We start from the raw sequence: 14644 nt of genomic DNA, 5'->3' as shown, positions 1-14644 counted from the left end.
GCCAGAGGCCGGGAGGGCTGCTGAGCCAGGAGCCAGGAGCCAGGGCTGGGCACTCAGGCCCAGCCTTAGCACCAGCACAGCTCCTGACCTCCTGCCAGGGCTGCCTACTGCCTCCCGTCCCCCAGCGCTCACAGGCAGCCTTCTCACCGCCCCGCAGCCCCTCCAGCCGTGGCCTCGCAGGCCCTGCCAGCGCACCCTCTGGGCCAGCCCTACCTGGTTGTAGTGGGTCTCACAGTAAGCCAGGCCCTTCTTCTCGTAGTGCCGGTGACCCAGGAACGGCTTCTCACACTTGGCGCAGACAAAGTGCTAGGGGAGAGGGCAGTGTCGGGGCTGGGGAGTGGCGGGGGGACAGGAAGCAGAGGCCCCTGGGGAGAGTGCCTCGCTGGCTCACAGTGGGGCAGTGGGCCACCGCCCTGGGTCAGCAGACCCCGCTCCTTCTGTAACACCCAGTGACACCGGCGTCCCCGTCCTCTCCAGGCCTGCAGCCTCAGCCCAAGTTGTCAGGTGCGGGCCCTCCTGGGGGGCTGCTGGTGTCAGTATGGTGCCCCTCAGAAGGCTGCATGCACCTGCCCCCCATGGGCATCCCCCAGGGGCCAGGCCTGCAGTCTCAGAGCAGCATCTTCTGTTTGGTGAGGACTCTGCGTGTGAGGATCCCCTCCCACAGCGCGCGGGGGCCAGGGCTGCATGGCGACCTTCTCAAAGACACCACCCAAGGCAGAGGTTCTGGGATACACAGCTGGCCAGGTCACTGGGGATCGAAAACCTCCCTTCCGAGTAGTGTCCATAGGACCATTAGAGCCCCAGTGCAGGGGTGAGTGCGCCAGGTGACCCATGGGACACACCTAAGGAGCTCCCCTGCAGGTGTGCCCGGCTTCCACGTCTGTGTGGGCTGTACGCACACCCGGTTCCGTCAGCTGCAGTCCCACCCAGCTGCCTGGGCAGGTGGTCCCCAAGGGTTTCTTATCACTTTGGAATCCTCTAGAAGGCCAGCAGGGGGAAGAAGGAAGATGAGCGTGGCTGCCCAACCATGGGCTGTGCGCTCTGGTCTCCTGGCTCCTGTGGACCAGCTGGTCCCCAGCCAGAGGGAGGAGGGGCAGCACCCAAGAGGAAGGTGCCTGCTGGGAGCCAGCCCACGTTCTGGGGGTGGGAGAGCGGAGGGCTTCATGGGGACGCCACCTCCCATCTGGGCCAACCCCACTCACCTCCACATGCCACTGCTTGCCCAGCGCATTGACCACACGACCCTCGATGGGCCGGCGGCAGGCCCCACAGATGGGGACGCCCATCTTGTCATGGCAGGGCAGGCAGTAGAGCTCACCCTTCAGCTCACGGGCCTCAGCAGTCAGCTCTTTCCTGGAAGACAGTGTGGAGCCCCCAGGCCTTCTCTGAGGGCCTGTGCTGGTGGGGGTCACACCAGCTCCTCCAGCCCCAGGGGTGCAGGCCCCACTGTCCCAGCAGAGCACCCAGGGCAGGGGGCTCTTTGATCTCTGATCCTTTTGGAGACTTCCTGTGGCCCAGACAGGCCCCGGGGCACAGGATTCCTGCCTGGCCCTTGCAGAAGGCGGCCTGTGTTCCGCCCTGTCAGGCCCTCTGAGAAGCTGATCTGTTCTCCGGGCCCCTCCACAGCAGACTGTGATCTGGGGGGACGGCTCTGTAGCTTCTCTCCCCTCGCTCCCCTCTCCAACACCAGCACGGACCCCTCCTCCCCACCCATGCCCTCTGCCTTTGATTCCTTCCTCTCAGCTTCAGCGGGGTCCCAGCCCTCCCTCACCCACGAGGCTCCAGCCAGGACCCATGCGAGCCCTGCTTGAACAGCGCCCTGAGGGAGGGGTCCCCTGCAGCTGTGCCTTCCCGGACCGTTCCACCTCCACCCTGCGCCCCACTCTCAGGACGGGGCCATCTCTCCTGCTCCATCACTGCCAGGGTGGCGGTCCCACCCCCACTGGCTCTCCACCTGCCCATACACACCCACAGTGGGTGCAGCTGAAGTGGTCCGGGTGGTACGCATCATTCCTGAACATGAGGGGCTGCTCGTCGATGACCAGGTGGCACCGCTGACAGATGTACTTGCCCAGGCCCTTGGCCTTCTCACGGTTGTGGCAAGGCCGGCACAGGTGCCTGCAGGAAGGGAGGCGGGGGTTAGGGGCAGACGCCAGGCCTCCTCTTCCTCTGCAGACAGCCCGGCTGCCTCCCTGGAGAAGATCCGCGCCCCACTCCCCCACACACAACTCTAGCAAATGCCCGCGGGCCTCCAGGGGCCAGGCCAGGAAAGCAAGGGACCGCCCCTGCGGCAGGAAGGCCAGACGCATCCTCTAAAAGGGGTGTCTGCACAGGAGAAGGACTGGAAGGACATGCACCATATTGGAGGAGTCTGCCATCTTCGGATAGTAGGGCAAACGTGATAGGTTTTTCTTGACACCTCTTCTGAGCCTAGGACATCATGCAGAATAGAGTAGATGTTGTTTTATTGGCATTTGCTGAAGAATCGGTTTCATTTTTCAAATGTCTTTTAACACCCATGAGTAACTGTATAGTAACTATTAGCCTTCAATCCCAGCTGTGCCCAGCAGAGTGGCCGAGACATGCCAGGGCCTGCACACCCGCCTCCTCTGGGGTCTGCCAGACACAGAGGGACCCAAACATCTACAGGCTTTCTGTCTCCAAAGACAAGCACGGCTGTGTCAGATGGAGGCCCCCAAACCCAGGATGTGTCATTACAGAGTCTTTTTTGTAAAGACCTCGGAGTAATTTCTGATGCCTCTCTCTGCATTGAGTAACAGCTGTGGTCTCTACTGAGAGAGAAATCAACATGGTTTCTGTGTCCTTGGGCCTCAAAGGTGGCAGGAATTTAGATTCAGGGTCCCCAGGCAAAGATGCACAAAGGCCCCAATCCACTGCTCCTCGTCCCCCACCTGCCCCCCCCATCTGTAAGTGTTCCTGATGCATCCGGGCCCCCCCCTCCACTTTCCAGGCCCCCAATCCACAGGAAGCCTGTCCGCCCCGCCAGCCTCCACCACCTGATGCCAGCATCGGCCCCTTTCACAGGCACGTCAGGGAGTCTACTTCAGAGATTAACTCACAGACTCAGGATCCCCTATGCAGGTGTAGTGGGCAGATCCTAGAAGCCAGGGCAGCCAACTCAGCATCCATGTGCTGGACCACAGCGCCTGCCACCTCACTTGGGTCTGGACTGCATGCTGCACATACTACTGCCCTGTGTGTGTCTTATCTCCCCAGTGCGTGTGAAGGGCAGGGGCCCAAGCTAAGCTTCTGACCGGCTCCCCGCCATGCTTCACCGGACCCTGCATGTCTGCCACAGAGGGCAGTGGCTGCTGGCCCAGGACCCCTGGCTCCTCTACCTGCCCATGGGCCACAGACGTGGCCTGTGGCTGCAGTCTTCATCTCCAGAACTAAGACTTTACCCCTTTCAGTCCCCAGATCTCTGAAGCCCAATGGGTTTTCCCACTACACTCTGACCCAGACACCCTGTGCCCCCAGTGCCGAGCCCAGGCCACCTGCCACAGCGGGCCCAGGGCTGACCCTCTCCCCTGTGGCTAGCCCTCTCCATAGCAATCTGCCACCTGCGTGTGTCTCTGTCACAGACACAGCGTTTATTCCCCATTACCCCACTCCCAATTCTGGGGACTCCTCTTAGCGTTAGGACTACACTCAACCCACATGAAACAATTTTTGTTTCAAAGCTATAGAAATTAGCGCAACTCCCCAAAATTCTGTTGCAGTGGTCAGTGCCCTTAAAGCCACTGTCAGCAATCACCCCAACCTCAGACATGCCCTGCTCAGGGCAGCCAGTCGGACACCCTCATTTCAAACCGTGGGAGCTGGTTCTTCCAGATGGCACCTTACAGGGCACGGCACTGAGGGGGTTGCCCCCACTCGCACACCTGCACACCCCACTGACTCCCAGGTGAGACAGAACAGAGGAGCCTGGCTCTCCTGAAGGAACCCCAGATGAGAAACACCTTTTCGACAGACCTGATGCCAGTGCCAGAGGAAACGGCAACTTGCAGATTTTTTTTCCAGGTAGAATGAAGATGGAACCTAAGAATTCTAGCATCAAGGTGCAACAGAAAAACAGAACAAAACACACACACACACACACACACACACACACACAAAGCATAGTTTTGGAGTGGCATGTGCTTGGGTTCAAATCCTGGCTCTGCCACTTCCTGGTGATCTGTCACTGGCAAGTTATGCACCCCTGAGCCTAGTCTCCTCCTCTGTAAAACGGGCAATCCAGAAACCCCAACGGCACAGGCTTGTGCGAAAAGACAAATTTTAGGTGATACATGTGGTAGTTACTTCCCAATGATAGCTACATACATTTTTAACACTTCAACTAAAAAGTTTAAAGGTCTTTTGAAATTAGGAACAGTGATTTTGTCCCCTGTGTTAGCAGATATATCATTTTTGAAAAGACAGAGAGAAACAAGCTTTGCTTGGGCAGACTCAGGAGAGCCACTGCCACATCCAAGCACCTCCAGCCTCGAGCCACCCCCAGGAGGAGTCTGGGCGAGTGGGCAGCAGTGGCCCTCATCACAGCCTCCTGTCCAGAGGAGGAGCCCGCACAGGTGAGGGCCGGGCCTCGAGGGCTGAGCTGTGTCCCCACAGGCTCACACAGGGCCCCATTATGAGGTGGCCTGCAGCTGTGCCTCGCTCGAGATAAAGGCCATGATTTATTCCGCACGCCCAAACGGAGCCTCATTATATGGGGCAGGACACAAGGACCCTACAGCAAGTGTTCTGAAAGAGTCCCCTCTCATTCGACCAGACAACACTCCTCAGCCTCCCACCCTCCCATTCACAAGACCCCCTGCACTGGGGGCCAAGCAGGCTTGGGAGCCCGGGCCCATTGCCATGGCAGCCAGCCCCTCCCTGCCCCACCACTAGTAGGAAATTATCCCGTTCTGAAGCGTCCTGTTGTGTTTGTCGGTCCCAGCCCGTCCCCCCCACCCAGCCCACGCCCACTCCATGGCTTTGAGACAGTCACACACTCAGCCTCTGTGACGCTCGGTGGCCGAGCTGGAGTGGGGGGGCGCATGGGCTGGGACACACTGGAATATTCACAGCCCTGTGGCAGCAGAGGCAGCTGGGGAGTGGCCCACCACACAAGGGACCCTCGGGAATGAAGCGGCCTTTCAGGCCAGAGGGGCTGCAGCCTCCCCTCCTCTCCTTAAATAGCAGCCCTCCACCACAGCTGCACAGAGCCCACCCCAGCGCCACCACCCACTGGTCACGGCCCACCTGCTGCCCCCCAGCCCTCTTGCCCCTTCTGCCTGGACCTGCTGTGAGAGGTAAGGGCTGGCGCTGGGAGGGGCAGGCAGGGAGCTCGGGGCCCAAGCAGAGGCAAACTCGGAGCAGGACAGGGACGAGGGTGTCCTTGTCCCCGAGACACTTCTGTGATAACGGCATAACCTATTTACTGAGGGCTGCCCCGGTCTGAACGGTGGCGGTGCTGCCAGGCAGTGTTCCTGTCCCACCGTCAGCTTACAGAGGCTGAGCCTTGCCTGAGCCCCACAGCCGCAGTGACAGCCGGAATCCACAGCCAGGCTCTCAGCACTGGCCCGGGGTACAGGGAGGAGGCGCCAGGCCACCCCCACCACAGCACTTCCCTCCAGGCCTCGTTCTTCGGTCACCCCTGTGCCCTGACGCTCACCTACCCTCAGCCGCGGCCCGCGCTGCCCAGGCCCACTGCGTGCACCCCACCCAGCCGCCCTGCCCTGAGCAGACCAAGCCATCGGGGAGCCAGCAACTGCAGGCCAGGCTCACACTTCCAGGGGATGCACGGAGAGTGACGCAGGGCCCATTTCAGACCCCGCTGCAAAAACCAGGATCCAAACTCCTAAAACGGGGGAGGGCAGAGAAACCTGGACAAGCCAGACACAAGCCGGAAAGCGTCTTAAAGTCAAGCGTCCCTCCCAGAGAGAACAGGGAGCGTGCAGCCCTCAGCGGGGTGGGAGGCCAGGCCCGCAGGAGGCAGAAAGCCAGGCACTGGCACATCCACCCCGTGCAGCCACAAAGGGGCCCAGGCTCCGTTTAATGCTCTGCTGTCATCATCTTGAAATTCCTACTCCTTGAAGAAGGGCTCGCATTTTCATTGTGCACTGGGGCCCCCAAATTTGGGGGCCAGGCCCCGAAGAGGAGGCACTCAGCCTGGGAGACAACACCAGGGTGAGCTCTGCGACCAGCCATACTCCCAGCCCCCAGAGGAAGGCCGTGACCTGGGAGGTGTGGGGTGTCCCTGACCTGCCGTCCAGCTCCAGGGCCATTGCCTCTGGCCACGTGACCGTGGGCGAGTTAGCTGCTCCTGAGCTTTGATTTCCTAAGCTATAAAATGGGGCTCCCGCAGCCTGCCTCTTAGGACTGCTGTAAGCGAGCATGGCAGGCAGAGCCCTCACAGAGGGGCCGGGTGCCGACGCCCTGCCCTGAGGGGCGGCCTAGAGTGGAGGGTACCCAGCTCAGCCCCTCTACAGCCCCTGACACCCCAGTTCCAACAAGACCCTGCACTCACTTGGCCCCACCCCTCCCCCAGCCTCCAAGCCTCCCCCTCAGGTCACACCACAGGGAAACGTCTGTATGAGAACTTCAGGCGTCCTGGGGAGAGAATCTGCACAGGGCAGCTTCCTCGGATCCCTTCAAAATGTGACAGGATTAGGCAAGTGCCACCTCGCCCCTTACTTGAGGACATCAGCTGGCCTGAGCTCTCTGCCACTCGCTCACACTGCCCCTGGCTCCCTCCCACTCAGCCAGCCTCCACGTGGGGAGGGGCGCAGGGACCCCATTGACAGGCTCCATGAGGACGGTGGAGCTGCTGCCTGACAGCCCAGCCCCCCGAACCCCAGCCCCCACCTGCTGCCTCCCCTCCCCCCGGGCCTGGCTTCTTCACCTGTGCTCAGGCCAGATGAGGGGCCAGTGTCTGACCCTCCCTCTCCTTTGGGGATCTCTTGAGTTGATCAAAATCAACACAGGAGTATGTTTCCCCATCTGCCAGGGAGTGGTGGGGAACCCCCCAGAACTGGGGTTCACCAGATGTAACAGCTTCTCACCTCGGTCGGCAGGGCTCTGAAGGGGGCCCCTCAGGGATGGGGAAAGCAGGAGACCGAGGCCAGGCAGACAGGCGGCCTCGGACAGGCCTGAGATTGAGATCTGGGTGGGGAAACCCCGGTGGGCTCTCCGCCTCTGCGGACAGTGGCTCTTGCTCTCTTGGGACAGTCTGCCTCCTGGTTGTCCAGTGCTCCGCTAGTCAAACCCCCATGGCTGGCCTGAGGCCCAAGCGCACGGCTCCCTGAAGTACAGGTCTCCACCCACTAGGATGTCCAAACAGAGTGGGTGGGCTGAGTCCAGAAAGCTCGAGAGACCTTGAGATCCAGGCCTGGACGGCCTTCGGGTGCCAGCAGACAGAGCAGGCCCCTGACCTCCCAGGACCTGGCCTCACTGTATCCCCGGGGGCCCTCCTGCGTGGCTGGCGCAGGACAGAGGCAGGAAGCAGGGACACAGCACGCGTGGGAAGTGCCGTGGGCTGGGCAGGCAGGTCGGCACCGGCCAGGCCGAGGTCTGAGGAGCTGGCCAGGCTCCGTGCACCAGGCTCTCAGGAACAGGTAACCTGCCCCCCATCCATCAGGAGTGGGGCTTCAGGGCCGCACATGCCAGCCCCTCATACTCGGACAGCAACCTGGGAACGGGACAGAAAACGTGGGGCCCCTCCCTCCGCCCTCCTGCCTCCAGAGCCTCAGACATACGGGGTTCACTCCCTGCTCCCCGTGGGGCTGACTCTGTCCCCCAGGCCCTCACATGCTCAGCAGGCACACAGCTTAGCAAGGGGAAGGCCACCCCAGGACCAGCCTTGCAAAGCTCCGGGCCCTGGCTTTGTTTCTACTTTTTGCTGAAGTTCAGAAAACCCCCCAATGGACACAGGAGGTACCCCTCAGTAGTCCCCAGGGCAACGCCCAGCCTAGAGCAGTGCCGTCCCTGGGGTCAGGGCCAAGGTCAGGGTCAGCAGAGCCTGAAGGCTTCCCGAGGCTCCTGGACCTCCAGAGAGGGTGACACTTCACCTGTCCCAGGCTCTCTGGGACCTGTCTGCTTGTTCCCTCCAGGCTCGTGCCCCAGCTCTGCCTCCAGCCAAAGCATGAATGGCCTTGAGCTGGCCTCCTCAGGTCTGATCACCAACTCCTCGCTGGCCACCGCAGAGCAATGCGGCCAGGAGACGCCGCTGGAGAACGTCCTCTTCGCCTCCTTCTACCTCCTGGATTTCATCCTGGCTTTTGTGGGCAATGCCTTGGCCCTGTGGCTTTTCATGCGGGACCACAAGTCGGGCACCCCTGCCAACGTGTTCCTGATGCACCTGGCCGTGGCCGACCTGTCCTGTGTGCTGGTCCTGCCCACCCGCCTGGTCTACCACTTCTCCGGGAACCACTGGCCATTCGGGGAAATCCCGTGCCGACTCACCGGCTTCTTCTTCTACCTCAACATGTACGCCAGCATCTACTTCCTCACCTGCATCAGCGCTGACCGCTTCCTGGCCATCGTGCACCCCGTCAAGTCCCTCAAGCTCCGCAGACCCCTCTATGCCCACCTGGCCTGCGCCTTCCTCTGGGTGGTGGTGGCCGTGGCCATGGCCCCGCTGCTGGTGAGCCCGCAGACCGTGCAGACCAACCACACGGTCGTCTGCCTGCAGCTGTACCGGGAGAAGGCCTCCCACCACGCCCTCGCGTCCCTGGCCGTGGCCTTCACCTTCCCGTTCGTCACCACGGTCACCTGCTACCTGCTGATCATCCGCAGCCTGCGGCAGGGCCCGCGCGTGGAGAAGCGCCTCAAGAGCAAGGCGGTGCGCATGATCGCCATGGTGCTGGCCATCTTCCTGGTGTGCTTCGTGCCCTACCACGTGCACCGCTCCCTCTACCTGCTGCTCTACCGCGGGAGCACCTCCTGTGCCGCCCAGCGCGCGCTGGCCCTGGGCAACCGCGTCACCTCCTGCCTCACCAGCCTCAACGGGGCGCTCGACCCCGTCATGTACTTCTTTGTGGCCGAGAAGTTCCGCGACGCCCTCTGTAACCTGCTCTGCGGCCGGCGGCTCTCGGGCCCGCCCCCCAGCCTGGACGGCAAGACCAACGAGAGCTCCCTGAGCGCCAGGTCCGAGCTCTGAGACCCAACCCGCCCGGCCAGCCGCAGACTGTCGCAGAAGGGCAGCTCCCCGGGGGGCTCCAGCTTCTCCCAAACGCACAGGAGAAGCTCCCCTCTCCCCAGCTGCCCCGAGATGGGAAACAGAAACCTCAGCAGGTCACGACCCTTCCTCCAAGGTCCAAACTAATCATCCAGCGCTGAGTTCTGGCTTATACCTAATACGAAACTCCCTAAAAAGGGAGAACTGACTACAGGGACCACTGGCCACCCCTCTGTAGACTGTGGCGGCCCTGTACCCTTACGGCTCTAGATCCTGGGGGCTTCACCCTGCGGTGAGGAGGAACGTTCAGGCCCCCGCCTCCTCCCCGCTACAGAAAGGCACTGTGGCCCGGCCTCTGCAGAAAGGAGCCCCGAGGGCAAACGGCCCAGAAGAGGGGACGTGGGAATCTTGGTGGGTGGAGCATCTAAATATTTCCTTTGAAGTGCAAGGTGTTCTGAGTTCCCATGTGGCACCTTTGCCGGATAGCCCCTGAGTTCAGGGGACATGAACTATAAATTACAGCTGAACACGGTAAGTCATTTCAGGCTGGCCACCAGCTGACACCCAGCACACATGGCCTGTGGGGACATCAGTTCTTGACCCTCCGGTTATAACCCACACACAGACCCACATGTGGGCTGACAAGCCCCAGAGCTTCTGGGTAGCTGCACAGCCCCTCCCGAGCCCTGGTCGAGGACAAAGCAAGGGCAGACAGTCTCAGGGAGCCGAGCTTTGTCACTGCCTGAGGTCGCCGTGGTCGCCGGGGTCTGCCACGTGAACGTGTCTTCCGCTAACTCAGCCCCAGCAGGGGCATCCTTAGCCCCGCTCCCTCCCAAGAGGCCTCTACCACCTTGGCCACCAAGCTCCCAGCTGCTTCACTTCATAGCCCTAACAGGTCCTTTTCTGTACTTGATTATACTGATCATAAATATAATGGACATTAAGACTCTGAAGGTTACTGTTTTGGTTAACACAATGCCCTTCCCAGAACTTCTCTTCCCCCCGACCCGAGAATGGCAAAGTGGAGGCGAAGGCAGCAGAGGCAAGGGCTGCGCACGCCCTCAACTGTGCTCCGGCGGCCGCATGGCCTGCCTGGCCCCCGCGGACTCCGAGTCCTGCATCGTGGGCTTCAGAGTGCACCTGGGCCAGGGAGAGTCTGAGAGACGGCCCTGCCCCCTTCTGTGACAGCAACGTGGCCCTTTCGTATCCCACCTTACTTTCCCAAGCACTTCCAGTCTCTTCTGAATATTCCCAACAAACTGTGTGAGCTGTGGCTCAGGAAGGGGACAGGACCCCCTCAGGCCGCACTCAGCAGGTGACCCCAATGGTCAGCAGCACGGGGCCGCTGCACTGTCTGCCCGACAGCCTCTCATTTAGACCAGCGACGCTCAGGCTCCGGCTGAGGGCCCTGCAGACATCAAGACAGACACGAGGCCACGTGTGTCTCTGGTGGGGCCGGCTCGCACCACCAGACGAGATCACTACAGCAGGAAGGAAGGAGGCTGCGACGACAGAAGGACAGACGGAGATGAGGGCCCAGAGAGGAGAGGCTGTGGAAGTTGGTGGCAGCCAGGGTGTGGGCAAGGAGGCGGCCGGTGCTCTTCCCTGAGACACAGTGGGCAGCAGAGGGCGACTCAGTGTCGCTGGGGACCCGCTGGGTTTGGGATGCCTGGTGGACACCAAGTGGAGATGGCACGTGGGCAGTTGGGCCAGTTAGGGCTCTGGGACTTTGGGCAGACACGAGGGCCAAGCGCAGAGCCCCAAAAGAGCCCGACATGAAGAGACAATGGAGGAAGGAGAAGAGGAAAGGGACAAGCGCAGGCAGGACGCAGGACACCACGGGAGCAGTCCTGAGCAGCCTGACAGGAGGCCTTTCAGCACAAAGGAGGGGAGTTGCAGTGAAGGCCGCTGGGGGGTCAAGGGAGGACCCAGCAGGGACCCCAGGTCTGCAACGTGGACACCACAGGGACCCCGACCAGCCTGGGCCACGGGGAGCAGCTGGGCCGAGGCAGCAGGTGTCCCAGGGTGCTGCAGAGACCCGCAGCGGGAGGAAGGCTCCGAGGCGTGTGAACCGGGAGCTACGGAGCCTGATCCTTTAGACGGGGAAAGAGCAGAGGAAGCCAGGAGCCTTCGCTCAAGGGGCGAGCGGGGCTGTGGGAGGCACAGGCACATGGCTTCCACTGTGACCGTGACCTGACCGAGGCAGGGGCAGTACAGGTGCCGGGAAGTGGGAGGCGAGGTGCTCACTGTGGGGGTGTAGAGACAGCGGTGGGAGGAGGGGGTGAGGAGAAAAGAGCAAGTCTCCCTGGAAGTGGGACTTGGCCTACTAAAGAGACCCGGCACTGGGCGCCGACCAGGGTTATGGCCACCAGTGGGGCGTGTTCTGTCCAGCAGCATCCACCGTGGGCACGTGGAGGGAGGCGGACAGTTGGAGTCAGCAGCACGGGGTGGCCGGGCTGCAGTAACTTGCCTCAAAGCTCCCTATCCCTCCACGGCGTCTAACGGCTCCTGCTCCAGCCGGCCTCCTCCTAGCCATCTGCTGTCAGCTGCCAGCCTGCTCCCGGGAACGCCCCCGAGCCTGGGGTGGGCCTGCCTCATCACCCTCACTCTCTCCAGCCTCAGTCCTCACCCCGAAACTGGACAGGGTTCTCCTATCTGCCTGGACCGGACCTGGCTCCCACTACACAGCGCCTGTGACCAGGGTCCCCCCTCACTGTCCAAGGCGGCCCGGCTCACCTGCCCGCGTTCTTCACAAAGCCCAGGTCAGCCAGCTCCACGTCACACAGCTCACAGCGGAAGCACCCCGGGTGCCAGCTGTTGTTCATGGCCTTGATGACACGGCCGATGATGAACTCGCCTGAAAGAGAGAGGTCCCCGCTGGCCAGGGCAGGGCACGCGCCCCCACCCCACAGCCCCTCCCAAGTCCTGTCCTCGCTGGTACTCCACCGGCTCGCGGCGGTCCCAGGGCTCCCGTCCCAGATCGTGGGAAGGTGGGGCCGCCGGGGGCCTGAAGGCTGGAGCTCAGAGAGCGTGGGTGGTCAGGGAGGAGTCCCGCGCTCCTGCTCACCCTTCCTGGGCAGTGCCGGGGTGTCGCAGCCCTTACCGCAGGATCCGCAGCACGGAGCAAACAGCATTTGGAAGTCGTGTTCGCAGTACTTCCGGCCTTCAAACTGCGTGGGGCCAGCAGAGAAGGGACAAGCAAGCCACCGTCACTCCCCTGAGCTGCACGGGCCGGTCCTCATCGGGTCAGGACCTGCCCTCAGGGAGGCTGGACGAGTACCCACTTCATATAGCTGCTACCACACAGGAAGGGGGACCCAACCCTCCCTCCAGAGAGGGCTTCCTGGAGGGGCAATAAGGAGCTAGAAGGCAGCAGCAGACGGCAGGTCCTGGGAGGACGGCAGTCCAGACAGCGGGAACAGCAGGTGCAAGACCTGGAGGTGGGAGGGAACTGGCCCCGCCGACCCAGCAGGAGCCCCAAGTGAGGGCCTCGCACAGCGAGGGCCAGGGCCGGGCGGGAGCTCAGGAAGGCCACCCCTCAAAGGGCTGCTGCTGTGTGCTGAACAGCTGGGCCCTGCTGGTCCTGGGAGCAAGGGGGCGGGAGCTCAGGCTGAGCAGGGCTGGGGTCTGGCTGGAACTGCATGTGTCACTTTGCTGTCTTTCCTGTGTCCTCTCTGTGTGAGAAGACCACTTCCCCCAGAGGCCACAAAGGACCCAGGAGGGGAGTCAGAATGAGGGACACAGGGAGGGGTGGGAAGGGAGCCCAAGGGAGAACCCTGAGGCCTGCAGCCAGCAGGAGCCAGTGTGGACCCCAGCCAGGCAACCGCGGTCCCCATCTGTCTGGGCAACGAGGGCCCTTGCGCTGGCCCCAAGTGCGGCCAAAGCCTTTCTCTGCTTTCCTCTCCCTGGACAATTTCATTTGGTTTCCCCTGTTCTCTAAAATGAGTATCTTCTTAGGCTGCCACTGGATACAGCCCTGCGCGGTGACCCGTAGAGGCAGCAGGGGATAAACTCATTCAGCAGCGAGTACTTCCCAAGCACCTGCTGTGTGCCAGGCTTCATCCTAGGCACATGCACCCGCTCACACGGCCCTGCCCACCCCTCTCACAGCCTCTGCAGTTGGCCGGCGTTTCCCAGGAGGCACCATGAGGAACAGCTGCTCCCACTCTGCCAGGCAGATCACACCCCACAGCCATCCGCCAGCCAATGCCATCAGCTCCAATCTTGCCCGCATCTGGCACTGGCCACCAGCTCCACTGCCACCACCGCCGGCGTGCCAGTCAGTGTTCCACCACCACCTCGGGGGGGGGTTGGGGGCCTATCGGCAGCGTTTGTCAGTTTTTATGGTGTAAATATTCCCACCGTGGCCAATTTCAAGCTACCAGCGTGATGCAGGCATGGAGCTGCTGAGAGCTGCACAGCAGCTGCCGTGCATGGCATTTTCACCGTGCAGGTGCGACAGACAGGAACAACCACAAAGGCACTGGTGATAGCAAATGTAATAAAATGATTAGGGAATGGTGAGTTTTCAGTATTTGTTACCTTTGTTTTTTTGTTTTTTTTAAAGATTGGCACCTGAGCTAACAACTGTTGCCAATCTTCTTTTTATATTTTTTGTATGCTTTTTCTCCCCAAAGCCCCCTGGTACATAGTTGTATATCTTAGTTGCAGGTCCTTCTAGTTGTGGCATGTGGGATCCCACCTCAGCATGGCCTGATGAGTGGTGCCATGTCCGCGCCCAGGATCCAAACCAGCAAAACCCTGGGCCGCCACAGCGGACGGAATGCGCGAACTTAACCACTCGGCCCGGAGCCGGGGCCAGCCCCAATGTTACCTTTGTTTTTAATAACATTTTATCTCATTGTATATTTATAGAATTTAATTTTCAATAATGGCTGTGTTTAACAACCAGCTCGCAAGATTTTTGAAAATTTAACAATCTGCTCTTGTGAGCGTGTGCAGCGCAGCCTACACCCGTCCACTTTCACCCAGATTATTGCAATAATCTAGCTCTGGCCCCACCTGTTCTCCAGCTCTGTCCCTGCCCCTTGCAGTCTCTCCTCAGCACAGCAAGCAGAGTGGTCCTTTCCAAACGTCAGGCAGATGGTGTGACCCCTACAAGGGCTCCCGCCTCTCCCGGAGTGGAACCCTAAGGCCCCACAAAGGCCCGCGGGGCCAAACAAAATCTGCCTCCCTGCCCTCATCTCCTGCTGCTCCTTCTCCTTTCCTCTGCTTACATCACACCGGCCGCCCACAGCTCCTCAAATACCCTGCACGCTCCAACCTCAGGACCTTTGCACTGGCTGTGTGGTGAGTGTTCTTCCTGCAAAGGTGTGCATGGCTCCCTCACCTCCCTCAGGTCTGCTCAAACGTTACCGTCCCTGACCACCCACCCTTCCCCCCGACCAAGATTCCTTATAACCAGAGCACTTAGCACCATCTGATATACCTTATATTTACTGT

The 14644-nt window shown here is 61.1% G+C and overlaps 2 protein-coding genes across 26 annotated transcripts in view; one reads left to right on the top strand and one right to left on the bottom strand.

Moving 5' to 3' along the window:
* The window catches only part of LIMS2 (LIM zinc finger domain containing 2), a 58434-nt gene that overhangs the window by 2439 nt on the left and 41351 nt on the right, over positions 1 to 14644 (bottom strand). For 15 of the 24 annotated variants that reach the window (XM_070242291.1, XM_070242296.1, XM_023622643.2 and 12 more), the window contains 5 exons: positions 12285 to 12351; positions 11918 to 12038; positions 1969 to 2118; positions 1203 to 1353; positions 214 to 306 (listed from right to left, as the gene is read on the bottom strand). In XM_070242291.1, coding sequence (XP_070098392.1) covers positions 214 to 306; positions 1203 to 1353; positions 1969 to 2118; positions 11918 to 12038; positions 12285 to 12351 — 582 coding nt within the window. Of the gene's footprint in view, positions 1 to 213; positions 307 to 1202; positions 1354 to 1968; positions 2119 to 7067; positions 7350 to 11917; positions 12039 to 12248; positions 12352 to 14644 lie in introns of those variants that run through there. The other 9 variants (XM_023622651.2, XM_023622647.2, XM_005601420.4 and 6 more) reach the window with 2 other exon arrangements.
* Positions 5030 to 13712, top strand: GPR17 (G protein-coupled receptor 17). 2 transcript variants are annotated; one of them, XM_014732368.3, is made up of 2 exons: positions 5030 to 5315; positions 8082 to 13712. In XM_014732368.3, exons 1-2 carry the CDS (start codon positions 5147 to 5149, stop codon positions 9161 to 9163), a joined length of 1251 nt encoding a protein of 416 aa, XP_014587854.2. In that variant the 5' UTR covers positions 5030 to 5146; the 3' UTR covers positions 9164 to 13712. The 2 variants fall into 2 exon arrangements, with proteins under 2 accessions (XP_014587854.2, XP_023478420.1); XM_023622652.2 differs by having other exon boundaries at positions 5035 to 5315; positions 8115 to 13712.

This window comes from Equus caballus, chromosome 18 (assembly GCF_041296265.1).
Source record: "Equus caballus isolate H_3958 breed thoroughbred chromosome 18, TB-T2T, whole genome shotgun sequence".
In the NCBI taxonomy this organism is placed as follows: domain Eukaryota; kingdom Metazoa; phylum Chordata; class Mammalia; order Perissodactyla; family Equidae; genus Equus; species Equus caballus.
Note: the sequence above shows the minus strand (reverse complement) of the source record. Positions and strands in the feature narration are given on the sequence as shown.